This window comes from Pelecanus crispus, chromosome 2 (genome assembly GCF_030463565.1).
Source record: "Pelecanus crispus isolate bPelCri1 chromosome 2, bPelCri1.pri, whole genome shotgun sequence".
NCBI classification, from domain to species: Eukaryota; Metazoa; Chordata; class Aves; order Pelecaniformes; family Pelecanidae; genus Pelecanus; species Pelecanus crispus.
Genome location: NC_134644.1, coordinates 137432102 through 137453184, shown reverse-complemented (window position 1 = coordinate 137453184; position 21083 = coordinate 137432102). Strand labels below are relative to the sequence as shown.

Here is a 21083-nt window from a genome sequence, read left to right as displayed (position 1 = left end):
TCTACACTCCAGTAAGAAGGAGGAAAGCCTGTGTTAATCAATGCTATATTCAAATAAGCTGAAATTTCCCACTGTTAACAATGAATACCACTTCAAACTATCTGGATAGATAAAGTGATTGTAAAACTCCAAGTGTTTGGAAAATGAAATGGCAAACAAGGGAGTCAGTAGTATTTTCATCTCAACAGCTATTGATCACTATCACAGAATTGTGTCACTTTAATGGAATCCATCCTAAAGAGATAAGCAGGATTCAACATTCCTCTGTCGATTTATACAAAACAGCAAAGGATAAGGTAAATGTATAAAAGCATCTCTGCCAAAGGATTTGGAACCCTGATTTATTAGTTGTATAGAGATAATAAAACTATTTCTCTAGGTAGCATTTCTTTGCTATAATTCAATTCAGCCTTGAACAGAGCTGATAATAAAACACACCTGTTAGAACTTTGTAATATTATGTGTGCCAAGAGGCAGAAACTCATCCACAAAATCTCAGATCATTATAAGTCTTGAGCATTAAAAAAACCCAAAACATTCTTAACAGCTGATATGTTAAGTACTTGCCAAATTATTTAAGATTTGTGCTATAACAAGATTAAACCACCCTGAGCTACAACATGAACTTTACTAAAACTTAAGAACAACTCTGAATTGTATTTGTCAGTAATATTTTTGTATTTTAGACTTGTTATGTTACTCTGAAACACATTACAAACTAGGAAGCATACATAAGGCATTGAGAGATGTTAAAATCCCTGATAAATAAACAAGTGACAGCACACAGTGTAAACCCATGCAGTTTCTGAATTCTTTAATTCAAGCTTCTTAGGGTAAATCATGCTCCTGGTAGCCAGTAATCACATCCTTTTCAACTGATTTATTCTCAAATATGTATCAATTTTGTGCTCATTAATTCCATTAACACCACCTAAGTGTAAGGAAGCAGAATTATTCGCAAAATCTTATCATAGTATCTTCTATAGGACTCGCAATAAAACCACAGTGTATTCACATCTAGTAGAAATTCCCAGTTCACACCATAAGGCTAAGAAGAATAAAGGCAATTTCCTTTCTTTTATTTTACTGTTTTTATACAGGAAGAGGATACAAAACCTACAATGAAAGTTGCAAAATAATTGACAGTATTAGCCTGAAGCTTTATGTGTTTGTGATCTGTAGAAGTACAAAGACAGACAGAACTTTGTTGTTCTTCTCCTACCCCAGGCCACCTTTGACTTTTAAAAATTTGTCTCCATGGTCAGAGAGCAGCCGTGACACAAGAGAATAAAATCCCATGGCACAAATAGGGGGACACCTCTAACATGGCAAAAGACGTCACTGAACAGAGATACTTCCTGGGTACGTTCTATCTAAACCCACTTCTCCAAGTGACCAGGAACTTCATTGGGCAACGATAGCTTAAAAGAGCTCCCAAAGCTTCTAGTATAATGCTCCAAAGATGGGTCTTGGAGTAGCAGACTGGCCGACCTCCATCAGCTACTTTCTGACATCCGAGGGCCTTTACAGCTTGGCAGAGGAAGGTCTTCAGTATGAACGTGTCATATTAGGAGTTTTCCCCTTGGAAGCAGAGCTAGTCCCAAGATGAGTTTCCATTAAGTCAAAGGTCACTTGTGCATGTCAGGAAAGGATAAATAGAGCTTGAACTGGGTCACTAGCAGCCAACGTACTATTGTACCCAGTGAGCAAAGAGAAAGAAAAGAATTTGTCACTTCTAGAAAGGATTATAAGAGAGGATAAGATCCTGCATAGAAATGCTGAGATTTAACACCAGCTTTACAGTGGGCTTGCTGGATGAAACTGGACGTGCTATTCTAACTGTAAAACAGGGTAATAATACTGTTGATTTCTTAAAGTTCCTGAGACATATATATACATATATTAAAAGTATAACAGGACACTTATTGTAAGAGTTATCAGAAAAGCTTGGGATTTGGCAAACAGAAGTAACAAGTCACAGCAAATGAAATGGGACTCATGGTTATTATTACTATAACTACAGAAAGGCTGTGGAAGAAAGCATTTTTAATTGCCTGCCTCGTTACAGGAAAGATCAGAGTGATGGACAGACTGGATGTCCCTTGGTGGAGATGCAGTACTCATTACATGGCACTTTCAGGAGTCTATACAATATTCATAGTTGGCATCACGCAACTATGTATCAGTTAAGAACAGGACTGCTTAAAAAAGAAAGAAAGAAAGAAAAAGAGGAGTGAAGTGTTTAGTGGGAAACAATGAAACCCTTCATTTCTTCTGAACATTTTTAGTTAAAAATGAATTTTGATTCTCATTTTCTGGTATGTGAGAGAATTCCAACACACAAACACACCCACCCCTCAAAACAGGAAAAAAAGGGGTTTTGTTTGTCAAAAAAGAGATTTGTTACAATTACATATCTTTTTCCATAGAAAACTTCTGGTTTGAAAGTTTATCAACTATCAGTGAAGATTCTTTCAAGAGAACTGTAGTCACTTCAGTCCTCATGTCTTTAAGTTGGATATCGAGTTCTAGGTGAAGAAGTAGCTTGAGTGATGGGATTAGCGCACTGCCATTCAAACACCAAAATGAGGATTGTTTTTCACTGACAAATTTAAGTAAGATTTCCTCCCCAAATTCTTTAGAGTTTGAGTTATCTGTGCCTCATTTCCTTTCTTTCATAATAAATAATGGAAGCCATGTACTTAATGGCAAGATTATACTAAGTATCAAATCTCTAATTTTCCTACAAACATCTCTAAGCAATATTATTACAAACAACATTTTTAATTTTAAGAAGTCATTAGACTGATAATACATTGTGTCAAGTGTCATACCCAACAGATTTTTAAAACAACTAATACTTCTCAGAAACAATTATCTGAAGGTGTGATATTTTTTTCAGTCTTGGAAAAAAAGCTCTTCAGGCTTTGACAAATGGATTACAAAGAGATTGGTAATAAATGGTGGGAACTGACTTATCCCACCATTAAAAAATTAGCAATCTAGACATATATGTCCTTCTCAAGTCAGTGTAGAAGGACTGGCATTTCCTGAGAAAAAACTCACCTTTGTAAGGCATGTATCTGAGATAGACAGCAGGGCTATTCTTTCACAGGTGCTTTTATTTCCACTGCCTACACACAAAAGTTATCTTTAAGGCAGCTAAGGTTAGCAGAGGAGAATCCCACCCAAAATTTACAAGGTACTTTAACTTTTTGTTTTCTTTTGTTTTAAACAAAGACTAATCCTGTAAAAGCCATTAATATGGGACACAAAGTTTTCATGCTCAGAATCAGCCTAGTTAACATGCACACAGTACAGTGATTCGATGATGTTGGACATTTTCTCATTGCAGTTTTAGTTTGGTGTTTCAGAAAATTTGTCCATTAAGCGATGCCTAACTAATCATTCTAATGTGCCCAAAACATGAAAGAAAAAGCAGACCAAGAAAATATTATGCACTGCCAGTGAGGCAGGAAAAAAATACCCTGGAATCATAAAGATAAGATACAGTTGTGTTTAGTATTCCAGAGGTGCGCATCTCTTAGAAACTGTAAGGCTAATAAAACTGCTATGCATCATGCAGGCAAAACCCCACAGAGCTCATGGAAAATTTGGGGGGCACAAGTGTTTTAGTATGATTTCTGTAATAATCCCAACATTCTCTAATCAGTACCTCTCAAAGCTGAGCAGTATTTCCTTGCTAATTTTCTCATCATTATATTTCAAGTTCTTTTCAGAGTAGTAAGTTACATTAGGTATACTGACGTTACTTCAACATAAAACACAATCTAGTCTTCATGTTATAGCAGCTCTTAAACATAGCAAAAACATTAAATTGAAAATCTTACTTCTGATAAACTGCTTCTCTGAGTAGTGACAGTTCCAACAATGTCTCCACTCATTTGCACAGAGAGCCCTGAAGCAGCGCTGAGGGTCCTCCCCATTTGGCTCTTAGATGTCAAAGATCTGCTTCTTTGCATACTAATGATGCCTTCCCTATTTCCTTGGTTGCTAGGGGTAAGAGGCCGTGACAGCAAGCTATTTGGGGTCACAGGTCTGCTCCCTGGAGTTGATGGAGTTGGTGGCCTGTTGGTTTGTGTACCGGGTGTTGGAGGCCTACTGTTTGCAACACTGGAGACCTGTGTTCTGCTGTTAGTGGGCAGCGGTGGTGATTTGTTTCCTTGGAGCTGAATGTTCTTCCCCATCTGAGTTGGCACTTGAGGCCTCGCATTTTGGCCCTGTGTAGCTTGAAGATTGCCTTGATGGTCAGATGTAACTGAACTATGATGTTGGATACTAGGGCTTCTTGAGAGCCTTGCTTCTTCCCATAGAGCTAGGTCCTTCTCTATATCTGTGCACACACACACACGAATAAAAAAGAAAGAAACAAACTCACTTTCTGTTTCTCTCTGGTTTAAAAATCTTATTGATTTTCTCCAATGTAAGGGACAACCTGAAGCTGTGAAGAGAAAATCTATTCACCCTTAAAATGTAAGACATCAGAATTAACAGTTCAAATGTTTGACAAGCATTTCCTCAAAGTTTATTTACATTTAGTTTACTGCAAACACAGCTGACCCACAGAAACGAAGTATTACCACTTCACTGAACATCAATACAACCTATAAAAATCCCTCTCATTTCTTCAAAGTTTTCTCTGTGTGGCTTTTGCACAGTTTCTCATTAGTATCAAATCAAGATGGAGCAGTGAGCTAAACATGCCATCCTTGGCTGCAGTGAAGGGCAATCCAAAACTGGTTCAAGGTGAGACTTTTGCTTCTGGCCTCACTGTCTATTGCCCAACAAAAACTCTGGGGGAAATAACCCTTGAACTCTGGCAATCTAGATCTGTGAACCTGTTTGAATCTGAATTTTGTGCTCTGGCCTGTCCTCAGTGCCATAGCAGGTGATGGGGTCACCAACATCTAGAATCCAAGGAGAAAAGGTGGCCACCATTTGATGGTCCAGTCCCTACCCCTCACACAGCCATAAGGAGTAAGTTCCTATTTAAAAACAGAACAGATCAGGGCTAATGATGAAAAGTGTCTTCTGAATCTATTTAAATCATATTAATGCTTCTAATGAATTAAATCGTATAAATCCAACAAAGTTAGGTGAGGGTAGCTGGAATTTAGGTTAGCATTGCTAACATACTGAAAGTCCTTGCAAGTAAAAATGTCAAGCTTAAGGAACAGTTTACTGAAGTTTATTTTATCTTACACAATTGTTATGAATTTTTACTCTCACTGGCATGTACTCTACTGTAACTTGGTTTTGATAGGGACAGTTGGTTATCTGTAGAAAAGCAACACCATTTCCCATTAAACTGTACAAGTCACAGTCTCAGAAGCTGTAAATCAGCAAGGCTCTACTGATATAAATACCTATTAAGTGAACTTATACAAAATAAGCATTTCATTTTTATTTTGATAACAATAATTTCAGGTTCTGAAAGTCCTAAAAGAAACAGATTCTGAACTGCATATTGGAAAATCAGATTTTCTTTCACTTGTGTTTACCAGTCGGTATAAAAGGAATGCTGTATGTAAAATAATTAAAGATGTGCTGCATTAACATTAACTTATATTATAATAACATCTTGAAAACAGGAAAATAAGCTATGTCAATTTCATGTTACTAGTCTAATACAAGATATTCCACATATTTCAAATGCTATTACTAGAAAAGCTGGTAAAACTGAAATAGTTGTGAAAGCCTCATTTAATTATTTCCATTTTGAAATAATTATGTCTTGAAGTAGTCTTCCTTTATGTTTTTAAAAAAATCAATACACATCACTCTGAAACTTGTAAGATGCCTGGCAAAAATTCAGGGGCCTATAAATGACAATGTGGGCTACCTGATTTAAACCAAATGAGGAATATGTTCTGTGCTTAGCCTACGTCTTTGCAAAATTACAGACCTCTAACTTCCCCATCATGATTCAGTATGCTAAGAAATTATCTGGATATTGAATTATTTAATAAGAGTTAAATAAACATTTTATTCTGGCTCATGTTTCCTTAATTCCATATAGTAATCAAGCCTGCAGATAAACCAATTGTTCTAATAATTTCTCCACATATAATTAACATGTTTCCATAGTGTAATTATTCAGTTTTATTTAGCACACATGCTCTTCTTGATTTTGCTTCAATATCAGCTTTTCAACCAGAAAGAAAAGAAAAAAATACCCCACACATCTCCCGCTTTACAGTACTATCTGATCCATAATAAATACCAGAATTGAATTATGATTTTGGATTTTTTAAATCCCTTGCCAATGTCATTTAAAGGAAAACAAAATGCAGGTAACAGAGCAACACAACGGCATTTTACTTTCATATCAGAAACACCGGAAAAAGGATATGATTCATAATGTGCTTAGAAAGTATCTCTGCATTTAACAGTTCTCCTTAAGAAGGTGTATCTGAGACAGGGGACCACATTTCATCATTACATAGGTAATCCAAGTCATAATTCAGGCATCTAAATGACTGCCTAGTATCAGGTAGAATTAATAGGTTCCAGTGCACTTGGTAAGAGACCTGAAATAAGGAAACTTGCTGATATCAGAGACACTTGTACTTTTGTAAATGTACGAGACAAATAAGGCTAAGGAAAACCACAGCATTATTATCTGAGGTCCTCTGAGCTGATCCTTCATGGAAATTATGTTATGCTTGTCTGTGAGGGTAATAATTGTCTCAAGCAGGACTGGTGTTATAACAGGAAATGAATTATTAGGAATACAAGAGTCCAATGTCTAATAATCGGACTGTTTTCTTGTGAATTTCTCAGGCAGACAAAAATTACTGAATGGTAGAATGACTGAACCCAATGTTACACCGTTACTGAAATAACAGGCCCAAAGCCAAATGACAACAGCATTGATGTGAGAGAGAAGACCTTGTAGGTCACACAACAGCAGACTGAGTCTTGGAGATTAAGTGAATGTAGCTAGTTAGCTTATGGTCAATTAAGTATTTAAAATTCCATATTCTGTTGGATATGGTAGTTATTACTGTCAGCTTTGTCAAGGGAGATCTAAAGCACCTGCATGTTTCAGAGCATACTGCATACAAGAACAGCTTGTATAACCACGGAAGTGCAACCAGTTAGGACATAAATCAAAGTAGGGAGATCTTCACCAGATCCTGAGTGACAACTGCAGCAATACAAGGGAAGGCAAGTGCTACCTCAGTGGCAGAGGTCCCTGGGGTACTCATGTCCCTGTGATGCCACAGAAACCCGATGACCACAGCTTGGCCTGCTGGTCTCCTAGTTCCCACTAGATGTTCCTGGCAGTTTCAGCTTGGAGAGAGGGCTCATGGATTTTCAGTCTAGTTTGGCAGTGGCTACATCTCTAATAGCTACAGTGACTTGAACTTGTCAAAAAAAATTGAATGACAGTATCTCTGTTGTCATAAACAAAACCCATCTAAAATATCTTCATTTGTAGATATCATAATTTTTAGTTCTTGCTCCATTATGAGCAAAAACTTCTTCTGAAGAGCTTGTCTCATTGTGCTCATATCTTTGTCTTCTGCCTTGACTTCAGCTGCAACAGCCCCTTGACAGAAATACAACAGCTGTACCTCTCTCTAAAGAGGATACAGCTCCCAAGCCTTTCACACCAGTATTATTGGTAGGATAAGTGTCCAAAGTCTTTTCGAAAATCACACTGAAAGTGGTTAAGTTCTCTGTCTCACTCTCTGAATGACTCAAAAGAAGGGTCAGATAAATTTAATTTCTCCCTCTACCTTACATAGAATCATAGAATCGTTTAGGTTGGAAAAGACCTTTAAGATCATCCAGTCCAACCATTAACCTACACTACCAAGTCCACCACTAAACCAATTAAGGATAGAGTAGCAACCCCACGCCTCCTGGCTTGGTGGCTGGATCATATACAGTTTTTATGTTCCAGTTCTGCATTACTTTTCATAGAGCTGGCCCATGAAACTCAGCTTTCACCATATGACAAATAGTATGCATAATATAGGACTACCATGCTATAGGTCTATGTCATACCTTATAACTAAACCTGAAGATAGAAACTATTGATTACAAAGAAAAACAAATTGCAAACTATATCCTAGGATATCCCTCATTAATTTTCATAGAGCTCTGAAATGCATTTTCACTGAAAAAAGGGCATTTTGTTTGACCTTTTAGACAGTTACCCCATCAGAGATGTTGCAGATGTTCCACTGCATGCAAGTTAACAGACTTCACTTAGCCAGAAGTCTCATGAACAAGGTGGGCTTGTCCTGCAAAGCAATCTATTCTCAAGCTAAAGGTCCACTGCAGCCTTTTCTAAAGACTACTTAAATGTAGGTGAAGCATCAGTACCTCCTTATTGCAGAAGTCTTGGTGAAATGTGAAAACAAAACCCAAGGTGTTATTAAGCTGTCAGACTGCCGTATATTTAACATGGTTTAATTACTGCTTAATTACTGTATTTCCTGTAATTACAGAAAAGTTCATTACATCTAAAAACACAACAATAATTGTGCTGTTCCTTTTCAATGAAGAAAAAGGGAAGTTTAAAGTTTTATCTGTTTCCATCAGTATGTGAGATAGACCATTTTTTCCTTCATCTAAAATATTGGCAGAGCTAGCTGGGTGAGTACTGCTAGGCGTTTTATGATCCCTTGCTACCATACGTACCAGCTAGGTGTTTTTCCATGGTCTGAAGTTCTTTTGCTGCTAAGGAGTCTTTTAGGAATTTCTGTCTTGGGGAACCTCCAGGTCTGACACCCATGGCATCCAGGGTCCAAACTGTCTGAGACTTACACAGATAAAAAGAAAAGGGAATACTTTTAATCTAGTTTCACATTTACAAATGAAACAATAAAAAAGTGGTGTCCTCATTTAGAATACTGATTCTGGTGCTTTCTATGTAAATATATAACATTTTATGCAAAATATTACAAAATATCGTGTCTTACCTTAAATAACATAAATAGTAGGCATTGCTTAAAATCAACAGTTCTAAAGTAATTCAAATATATACCTTCACACAAGCTCTTCTTCCATGCTGAGACATCATAACAGGACAAATTCTTCAATGATTTACATTCTGTGCAGTTCCAGTTACTTAGTGGGGGTTGCACTTACTTTAAATTACCATAACATTTGGCACTGTATCTCTGCAAAGCAGCACTTCTGGGAATATCACAGAATTTCCTAATCAAAATTGCCAGTGCTGTTTTATCACTGTAGGAAGTATTCCCTTCAGGAACAGCAACTAAATCATCGGGGAAACACAGCAGTTTGGAAGGGATGCCAGCAAACAGCTCACCTCCCCTGTCACTTCACTATTGAACGCTGTGGTATTCAGAATTATCTCCATTTTCTGGAACCCACTCAATACAGTTTCAAGAAATTATTTTAAAATATACTATAAGGTAAACTTGATAAGTTTTTTTTAATGCTTATTTGAAATACACAAAAAATATGTGACTGAGTGTGCAAGACTTGGTCATAAAACCAAACAAAAACATTAATTAAAGCATTCTTAACAGCCTATCTGAAATAAATTTTACATTATTACCTCACTAAAACATTTCATCTGTAGTCTAGAGGGTTTTGTTGATTTCCCAGGTTTCCCAAAGAAACGAGCCTTATGCAATGGTCTCATTGTCATTCCCCTCTTACTAATGTTTTAATCTTTTGGTAAATGTCAAACAAATTTAGAGAGGGGCCACAGTTTCAAAGACATTAAGCTGAGGTAATTTCAGGGAGAGGAATGATTGAGCAGAGGAGGGAGACCCAAACTGATGACGCCGTTCACAGAAGGCATACAGGGCTCCGCTGCTATGCAGTCTGCCGATCTGGAACTGTATCAGCAGCATACACATGGGTTGCTGCAGATAGCTGCAGCACGGGATGGGACATTTCTGGCTGGACTCTCATGTCATAGGGAAAGGTGTACCACAGTTCAAAGGATGAACATGAAAATACAGGTTTGATATCATCTCTGTTCACAAAAAATTTGCTTTAACCATCAACACTAAATAAAACACTGTAGCTGCCTTCCCTTTTAGAAAAGTAAGCATAATTCTACAGAAGTAAAATGTTATATAGAACATATTTTACATCATTTTTAATCTGTTCCAAATAAACACTGCCTTGTATGCAACTAATCATTGTGAACCATGTGTCTTTAAAATATGTTAACACAGATTCATATTTATAAAGCAACAGTTATACTGTAAGGCTGCACATGTATACGTAAAAAAGCCTAGTTGCATTTACCAGTGTACGAAATAGTTTGAAGCTGCAAACAATTCTGTTGTTATTAATTCCCAACATTTTTAGAACACCAATGAGACTGTTTGATTTGCCAATTGTTTTTTACACTAGTTGTGCTCTGGTTAAATTTACCTATATTTAATCCGAGGTAAATACACAGGAACAGCTGAATAAAACAGTAAGTTACTCAGAAGTGGAACTGATCCTGCAAACACATTTATTTCAGACATATCACTATACCTGATTGACCTGCTCCACCAAGAGATTTTGAGCATTAGTCACTTCGGTCCTCACTGTGAATTCTCCATCCAAATCATAATCTGGTTTGTTGAGGTCAATACCGAATATTAATCTGTATTACATTACTCACATCTCTAAATGTTTATTTCTAATTAGTTAATATTAGTTACCCAATATGAATCTCCAGATGGAAGAATATTTTATTCTGTGAACAACTCCTCTGAAATAAATGAAACTAAATAAGAGATGGGGAGGAGCAACAGAGCCTGTAACAAAACTCTAGTATTTTAATTTTCCATCTTTTTTTTAGATGTACTCTCTTCCCCAGATTTTTATGGCAGAAAAAGGCCATTTTTATATACATTTTATAGTGTATATTTTCATAAGGGGGGGAAAAAGGACTTAATAATGACTATGGGGGAAAAAATCCCCAAGGTTATAAGGATGAATTCTTTTTGCAATTTCACACACAAGTACAACTCTGATGAAATATAGAATAAAAACTTGTCAGTGGTCTATGGTAATACTTGAAGACCAAACTGCTCTTCTAATATTCTTAACTCTGACTATTCAGGTTTATCATAAGCAAATTACTATGGGTTTTCAATAACTCCCTAACCTCCTAAAAACCCAGATTTCCGAATATTAGCCTGGTGAGAAGATTTCACTCTCTATGTCCCATTTTCTGAAACTGGAGTTATCTTTCTCTTCTACAAACTTCTACTGTTTCTTCTTACATTCTGCCTTTTCCTCTACTGTACTTCTTTCCTTTATGCACAGCAATCATGTAAGACATGTACAACTAAGGTGACTGTCAGAGTAAAGGCAGCTCTCTTCTGCCTGTAGTAGAATCTAAGATAAATGGAGAAAAATTATTCTTTAAATGGTAGTCATTATGATAGTGCTTTAGACATTTATAAAAACAAAAGTAAAGTTTAAATTAAATCACTTGCAGTTAGGAGACTCCAAATCACAAATCAAATATCAGCAATATCTTTGTACGTTTCAATACAGGTTTTAAAATCATATATAAGTTCATGTAAGACATATAGATATGTCTGCGTATAAGCACATACAGGCACACAAAGGCAGGTACACACATGCATTTAATAATTATTTGTGTCTGCCTTCATCCTGTTAATACAGAGCTACAAAGACATACAGAGTTTGTGTTCAGTTCTGGGTTTCGCACAGATGTATACATTCTTTCTAAGAATAAATATTAATCTTGTACATGATTTAAAACAAGTATATTTACATATATTCAATCTCTACCATTACATATTGTTATATGTTTAAACTACCTTTCAGATACACAGTTCCAACACCCTGTGAAATTAATGAGGTATCTTTGGATGAATTTTTTTCCCAAATTTTGTAATTCTTCCTGTGCATTTTTCTGCTTTATGTAATATAATAAGCTTATGGCATTTTGTCAGGCAATAGCTTCACAAAAGACCAGAACAGTATTGCAATACTAGTTATGAAAGATGGGATATTTAATATTAGCAATTTAATTTCATGATAAGTTATGTGCTTATAATAGTGCCTTCCAATTAAACAGTCACTTGATAGAAAATAATAATGATCTGGAAAAAAAAAAGGTACAAGGGTTTATTAAGACATTAAAAATGTAGTGTAACCATTTTTTGCTGCTTCTCTGAAGCTAGGTATTTCAGGGCTATAACCAACAACATTTTTGGAGGCAGGCTCAGGTAATGTTTTTTTTATGTATAGCTAAATAATACTGAACATAAAAAATATTTTTTAACATTTTGAGGCTATAAGTTCATTTAAGTGTGCATAAACACAGAGGTCCTCAGTGTGTCCAGCACACAATTTATGCAACAGACTTAGTCCTAAAAGATAAACACAAGCTGAAAGTAGGGGATGTTTTCAAGGAGGCTTTGGAAGCATGTCAGTTCAATTACAAGGATAAATGAATATGTACAGCTCTAGCAGAATTCACTAGTGTCCCTTCTCTCCACTGGATGAATGGCAGCAGTTCAGATATATCACTTAAGAAAGAGATTCAGGCTTGCAAGCCATATATTTAAACCTTCTTATTCCACTTCACCAAAACCTATTCTTTGTCTACTGGCCAGGAACTGCAGAGATAAAACACTAATGTCAGCTAACTTGGACTTTAGTGATGACGACAGTAGACTGAAAGTAGTTGAAAAATACAGCATATATGTATGAAGTATGTGCATAGAAGTCCTTCCAATTCCTTCAGTATCTTCCAAACTACAATTGCCCTTGATCATTCATTAAGCTTTAAAAATATTAGCACAAAATTTATAAATGGCCAATTTACATTAACAAGATTAACAAGATCTAAATATGAGGACGCTCCTGAAAGACATCCTTGTCTTTCTAACTTGTAGAAACAGCTCTGGGACCTGTTTATCATCTTCAAACTTTGAAGGTGAGGCAACGTCTCTTTGCACCAGAAATATGTTCAAACAAAGCCCTCAAGTTACATTTGTCAACTTTTAAGGTCAATTATGTGTCCCTTTCTTAAGTGGCTTTCTTTACATATCACCGTAATTTCTTCACATACAATACATTCATTAATGCTTTTTTTACTTAGATCACTTCACCAAATTACTGCTAAAATAAAAAACTACAAATAACAAAGCCAAAGGTAATCTCTCTCATCACTGGTTCCCTGAACTTCTGGAAAATACCATAACTTACTGGGAATGCCACAGTGGAACAGAAATACAATTAAGGAGGTCATGAATAAGAATAAGAAAGTTTTTCTAAGATGAGTGTATGTGCTTCAATCTGCAGCACAATGTTAGTTTGACAGCATGCATCAATATATCTTTTATCCCTAAAAAAACCCAGTGCAGATGTGAATGTCTTGACCTCACCATCAAGCTGACTTGACATGAGCTGTGCAATACCCACTGACACCTGGGGAGTGTCACTACAGAGGTGAGCACACTAGAGCACACTACAGAGGTGCAACATTTCAGAATAGCTAAGTCCAAGAGGAAGGCCTCCAAATTACCTACAACATCATCTGGAAATCAAGTGCTTGTTAGAAAATAAGTTACTCTCTCTTGCTGACCACAGAAAGTGTTAATAAACAATGCAGCATTATATTTCTATGGTTTTTTGGCCTCCTTCAAACACCCAGGTACTCACATGCACGTCCATGCACACACACAACCTCTTTTCAGGTGTGGGAACAGTCCCCACCTCACAAGAGAAAGCACTTCTTCATTTTTAAAGGCTATCTGAATTGCATAATCACAATGAAACAAGGAAAAGGAGGTGAAACCTTATTAATTAGTCCCTGGCAAGCTGTAAATATATCCAATGCATTTTGATTGAACTTTTTCTTCTACATAGTTTTGCTAATCAAATGCAAATTTTATTGGTAACTTGAGGAGATAATACTGTAAGAAAGACAGTATTATATATGAATATATAATATGTATGTACTATGTATAACCTACCATTTCTTTGCCGAATAGCTTAAATATCTTAAATAGACACTTTGACAGAGGTCCCTCCAAATAAAAAAAAAAAATCCCCTTTATTGAACAATTTGTTTGCAAGCATCCCTTCCATTCTGACAAAGCAGCTGGCAAGGACAGTTGTTATTCACACAGAGGAACTTTTTGTGCAATATTTTGTTTGAAGATTCTTTACAACATGCATTTTCTGTAAAAGTTCACCAAATGTTTAATCTTTCATCTTCCATAATCTGTTCAAGGACATAAGGTGAGCTAGTCAACATGGTTTTTTGGTACTGTAAAAATAATAAACCTTCTCAGAGCTCTGTTGCAATATTGGCAGCCACCGCTAATCCCCATCTTCCACATCAGGGCCTGTTCTACTTTGAAATGCCATGTAATTGAAATTACAAGCTTTTTGCTTCCCATGGCAGTCAGCCAGCACATTTTATGCTAAACCTTACACTAAAAAAATGGTAGTTCAAGTTAACTTACACATAGTTTTTCTGTTTACAGGCAAGAGGGAAGGAGGAAATATGTGGGCACCTGGGAATCACATTTGTTTCAGTTTCTGAAAGGTAACCAGAATATTTTTTTCTAAGTTTCAGTCCTGTTTTATTTACTGTTATTTGGACTAGTATTTTTGAATTTGTTATGCCCAGGAAACCAAAATTTTAGACAGGTAAAAACAAGGCACTTGTTGATTTTTATTTTATGTATATTTTTTTTAAGTTCAGAAAATCTTTCAATTTAAAATTACATTTTAGAGGATTAAATATTTTCAAATAATTTTCACTCCAGAAGACATCTGCCCTTCTGTCTGCCCCATGAAAGGTGTCCTTGGAAGCACTAACCACACGCTGCATCCAACGCCTGCCAGAGGGGCTGATGAACTGAACTTGTGAGGAGCGGGGGCCTTTCTGGAAGCAGTCCTTATCCTTCTGGGTCCGGGCAGGGAGACAGAGCAGCCCCACCACACATCGCAGGGGTCAGGCAGGCTCTCAGAGGGGCTCAAGTTTTGCAATATGCAACATGATATCAGTAAAAAGAACACCAGCAGGTAAGAAGTGAAAAAAATTTTCAAGCACTTCAGGTGCTCTCCAAAGTAAAAGAGAATTTTAAAAGTAAGAAATAATTATTTTGCAGCTGTATGTACAAAATTCTACGTCTATTTTATGGAATTCGTTTTACGTAGGGGAGGTCTCAACCAAAGAGCTTCGAGGTATGTAATTCAAACTACTTGCTTAACTACTTGCAGTAGATATCACTTATTTCCCAAGAACCTTGATATTATGTTCTTCTACTGTCTTGTATTTTCACTTTAGCTAATAACAATTAAACTTACACATTTGCAGGTTTTTTTGGACTAGCTGTGGAAGAGGTGCACTAATCTAATATTACCTGTTATTATCATTTTACAGAAGATTTAAAATTTAAACTTAAAATTTAAAATCTTAACTATCCCTGAATTTCCGCATACTTACAAAAGTCAACTTGGATTTGAAAACTTTTGTTTCAGAACACACTAATTTTGTGTGTATAATATATAAATTTATAATTCATACGACCTCACAGGCACACTGCTGTTGTTTCTGATGTAGCAGCGGAACCTTAAAATACTTATTTTAATGACTAACCTGCTAAACCTGACCCACGTCCAGCAAATAATTTATAAATTTAGTTCAACATTGAAGTTTGGGTGATTTAGAGCTGTCAATTATACTCAAACTCGTACAAGTAATTAAGTTACTTCTCGGCATTGTTCCCAGGGAAAATAGTGGGAAAAGGTAAGAACATTTCTAACAATTACAATTTCAATCATGTATCACAGGAATATAGCTGTATTCAACATATATTGATAGCAAGAATTAAAAGCTTACTTTTTCCTTGTGTATGAAGCCTCAAGTCATTTTACAAATTGAATTACCATTAAGGAATTTCTATATTTATCACAGAAAACCAATGTGTGTATTCCTTCTAGGAAAGCAACTGAAAAGTTCCAAAGCAGCAGGGAAAACAGGAGAAAATTTAGTTAAAAGAAATCACCTTTATAAAACAATTTATTAGAATTTTTTTCCCACAGTAATAAAGAGCAAAAACTGAAGGCAAATTCATGCAGAAATGCCTTTTGCAGTTGGGCAACTTTCTTTTCCACAGTTTCTGTTACACTTGCATTGGATTGCCTTACAGGGATAATTTGCAAAGAAATACATACGTTTTATGTGCACATGCAAGGCAAGACGAGTGAATACAAAAGATTCACATAAAAAAAACCAGTAAGCATAAGTCCTGTTAGATCCAGGTGGAAAAAGAAGCAACTCGAGGGAAGGCAAAGGCTGCTCAATGTGAATTGCCCAGTGCGTGTGCCCTCTTTCTTTGTGTTAGTTGCTGTAAATTTAGTAACTTCCCCTGATACCTTACTTTTCCATTTCTGTCAGAACTCCAGCCCACATAATTTTTTCCTAGCATCACTTCAGTGTTTTCTTGAAGCTTCCTAGCCAAATATTTATAAAACTCATTTACAGAAACATAAAGTAAAATAGGACTCTGAGTTCACCACACTGCAAAAATCGCAAGACAAAACTTCGCATTTTGCCTAGCACTTTTTGTTACATTAAATATTCATCAGAAAATGAGTACTGCAGTAAACTAGGATCTCAAAGAACATTTTGAATGCTTGATTCCACTTTGAATCCTTGCAAAACACTTGGGAAGAGTGCTGATTCCTGTAAATACTTCAAACTGCTTTTCGCTAGCTTTACTTGTTTATTCATTCAGTACGCCTTGTTTGGGATTGTGCAGCACTGAAAATGTAAGTTCTCGATTTTTCAACGTCAACTCCCTTCGTGAAAAATAAAGCAGAGCAAAAGATTCTATAAGAAAGGTTTAAAGGAAAAAGGTCTAATTAGAAAAAAACTTCCAGAATCTTCAGAAATAGAACAGTAAACATACAATTTTACAAGAAAATCATAATGTTACCATAGTATAAATTACCTGAACCATGTTATAGACATAGATGTTGCCTATCTCTTCTAAGTACTGGTATCCAGACTGTTTAGTCTCCACATCAAAGATCTAACATGTGGACTTATACACAGGACATGAAAAAAGAACCCACACAGACCTTTTCTAAAGATCCTTATGCATAATTCTTGCTGCTTTATCCCACAATTTTTCTCAAAACACTTCTCTGAAGGCCAAGGCACTTTTAAAGAAAATTTGTCAAACATACATGAGTAGAGAGAAATTTATGATAAAGATCCACTTAACTAGCAACAGACTCAAATTACCCTATTGAAATGCAGTACCAGTATTAAACATGGCACACCTTGAACCAGATCAGGAATTTTTACATGTAATATGCACATTTGAGTGAATGCCATGAACCAATTTGTCCAATTTATGAGAAATGTCTGATAAACATCATATTTATTCTATTTTTCTCCTCATCTTGTATCTCATGTAGTATCTCATATAATATCTGAAAATCATTTCAAGTCACGAGAATGTATTTTGGTATCATTTCTGCAGTAATTTTACAGGCGTATTTCTCACTGTTTTGAAGGATACGTGGGAATCCATTACAAGAACGCATTTATCTTCACAGCCTTCCTAGGCGGAACCTCAGTTTTACTTCTGTATTTTATATGTCAAGATTGTCAAAGAATAAGTTTCACTGAAAATTATTAGGAGACCATGGAACAGATCTCTATTCCTTCAGAGCCCTAAAAGGTAACAACAGTTGGATCATTTTTTTCTTTTCAAGAAGATACAGTTGCAGAGAAACGTACAGTGTTAGATACCTGAATATTATTCTGAATAACAAGCAATTTTAAAGAGATAAAAGTACACAATCAGCTAGCAACACACTATTTAAGCAAGAGCCTTAAGATACAAAACACAAAAAACCCCAAAAGCAGATGAACTAACAGTTACTGGTTTATGGCTCCTTAGTAACTAAGACAAAGGAATTTTCCAAGAGCTCAGGAAAGTGAAGCTAGCTGCCTTTGTCCTAGGGAGAGGTTGGGTGGGCAGAGCAATGGCTGCAACTGCTCTTCGTGCCTTCTCTTTGCAGCACTGGCAGTAACAACAACAGCCAGTGTGGCTTTCAGGGATTCAGCCCAGGCAACTTTGCTGCCTCTGGCAGTCTACTGCTCCAGGCAACCTTACCTATGCCTAGAACTAGCAGAGCATTAAATGATACATGTACATATTTTTTGTCTATTTGTAAGCATGCACACACAGAGCATATATCTAAAAATACTCAGTTGAAGGCTGTACACTTCTGTAGCAAGATTTTGCTAATAAACATAATGATCCGGTTTTTTCCTTGTATCTTTATTTTTCTGTGTAATTCAATTTATTTGTTGCTCTTTCCCTATGCTACATGTCCGCAGAACTGAGAAATCAAAGCCAGTAGCTGCAGCTCCAAATCAGTAAGAAAAACGTGGGTTCAGAAACTGCAGCAAAATTTATTATACCTCTCTGTTCACTGGTGTGAAGCAGAAAGGATGCTTGAGAAAGAAGCTCAAAGCAATGGCAACTAAAGTTCTGCTTCTTACTCCTTTTGCCCAATATCCGCAAATGCTCTGTGAGGTCCTTGCACCCCAAGTTCTCAAAGAGCTTTAGGAATTGATCTAGAACTCCGTATCTGCCAACTGCTTTGATAACTCTCGTTGGAAATACTATATGTTGGAAATACTAAAAAGTATTATTTAGCTTTATTAGTAGTAGTTACATCATCTGCCTGACAGACTGCAGGATCAGGCTGCATTGTCATTTTTCTTTTTTCTTTAATACTGTCCTTTTTTCCTTAGCTACCAAATACTGAGCCCTTCTTTTCACTTACTTTATCAACACTGAAGTGTGCTATAAACCAGTATTGCTATGGTTGAACAGAAATTAATGTGCCCTCTTACAGCTGTCTAAAATTTTGCAAAAACAAACTACTGTTGTCAAGTTATTTGCCTCAGAAAAAAAGCAATCCCTTCTTTAACCTATATTCAAATTTCTGATGCAATACAACTAGTGCCAAAATTCTGATTATATAATTTTTCCAAAATTATTTTATTGCTGGTTATATTTTCCACAAACTGCAAATCTGCAAAGATTTTCTTAAAAGAACTAATGAAAATATTGCATTTTTTAAAAATATATATAAATTAGCCATGCATTTTAAATAGACACCTCTTGTTTATTAGTTTCCAAGTAAATGCTACCAAAAATCTAAATTATAGTTGAGATATTATAATGCCATATTTCATAATGCAATTTAGAACCTGAATAATTTTCTTCTCTTAATTGTGTAAAACTGAATATTATCTGGTAAAATGGATATTTGACTAACATTCAAGAACATACAGACATAGTATAAAATGACTGCACTTTCAATGGGAGCTGTACATGTAAGTCCAACAACATATGGTTTGGTACGAGATTATAATGATTTATTTCAAAATATCATCCTTCCTAGAATGAAAAAATTAAAACAGCCAGAGAACTGAAAATTCAGAACGGTTAGGCAAACTAAGTTTTCTTCTCGCTAGGATGACAGTGCTGGCAAGTACAACTGTTATCTTTATGCAAAATATGATTTTTATCAAATTATTTTTAAAAATTACAGGATTATCCATAAGGGAAGATACTTACAGATCCTGCCACTTGAGAGGCACTCTGAAATTCATCAATATCTTCTGTAAGTGTTTCAACCCCGGGTACTTGAGCTGTTCCAAAGAGGTAAAAGAGAAGTAAATCACTGTAATTAAGTAAGCATTAGTCACTTTGAAAAGAAAATGCCTATAAATTAACTGCTGGGAAGGTAAATGTAGCTACTGTAAATGCACTGCTTTTCAGTTACACTTCAATGGATTTTAATTTCTGTCTGATTTTAATTTATGTCTGATTTTATGTCTGACTTTAATTTATAAGCTTAATGCAATGTGGAACAGTGTCTCTAACACAATCAGAGTGATAAGCAAGCTTCCTTCAGCTGCCAAGGTGTCTCGTAGGTTATTTATTATTTTTCTATCAAAACTAAATACTGTTTGTCCTTTACACAAGTGAGTAGTGGATCTTCAGCTTTAATAAAATCAATAAAATTATATTTAATTAATTCTGTTAAACTAATTAGAATATAATTAAAATCCTTGAAGTAAGAAGTTCTGGTCACTTTAGACAATGTTTAAAAGCCATGCAAGCTATAATTTTTGCCCATACTGCCATATTTTACGTAAAACACCAACATGACTTGGTGAGGTCTAGAATGCCTCTTTGACACATATCTTAAAACAGAATTTATGTACCTATGTCAGAGAAAGCAATTTCTAAGTAACATGCTATGCAGTTTCACTCTTTGCCTGACCAACTGCTAGGCACTTAGATCACTCATAAGCAGCCTAACAAAACAAGATGCCCTGATCTTCCCTGGGTTCTGCTGTTATTCAGACACTTAGCAGGGAGGTCTTTATGTTTCCAGAGTGCCCTGATTTGTTCAACATCTCAGACTATACTTACTCTAAAGACAGAACTATACTGAAGTACAGCATCTATGGTTACCACATTCATTGCAAACACAAATGAAAGCGGAGGAAGAAGAGATGATGATGATGCAAAGTCGTGGTCAGAGAACTGTGCAGGAATTGGGAGATGATGCCATATTTTTGCCACTGCCATATCTAGTTCTCAACCTTAATTCCCACATTTTTGCATCCAACTTTCTAGTTTCTACTGGATAGAAACAGGAGCCGGCTAACTGCAAATAATAAAAACCAGTGATTCCTGTTTGATAGGGAATGAACTACTGATGTGAAATTTACTTAGTAAAATTTATTTAGCAAACTAAATATTATGTATCACAGCATAATCTGTAGATCTAATAACACAATAGAATAGGAAATACCACATGTACACATTGTGGCATAGTACCATATAATCTATCATTTTCAGTACAATTATATTATTCCAGGTAGAGCCACAAAAGAAACAAGTCTTTGCCCACACCTCAGAAATATGTGGAGTTGCACACTACACTGCAAAGTTACTCACTTCTTTTTTTCAACAGCTTTTCTCAGACAAATTGAGGAGTGGTTTAAAAGTTTAGAAGTGCTACGC

At 35.8% G+C, this 21083-nt stretch overlaps 1 protein-coding gene across 1 annotated transcript in view; it reads right to left on the bottom strand.

Annotated features, from left to right (window-relative positions):
• The window catches only part of C2H8orf34 (chromosome 2 C8orf34 homolog), a 161585-nt gene that overhangs the window by 1527 nt on the left and 138975 nt on the right, over positions 1 to 21083 (bottom strand). The window contains exons 10-12 of the mRNA XM_075705998.1: positions 19623 to 19696; positions 8677 to 8797; positions 3852 to 4354 (exon numbers count right to left, since the gene is read on the bottom strand). Coding sequence (XP_075562113.1) covers positions 3852 to 4354; positions 8677 to 8797; positions 19623 to 19696 — 698 coding nt within the window. The remainder of the gene's footprint in view (positions 1 to 3851; positions 4355 to 8676; positions 8798 to 19622; positions 19697 to 21083) is intronic.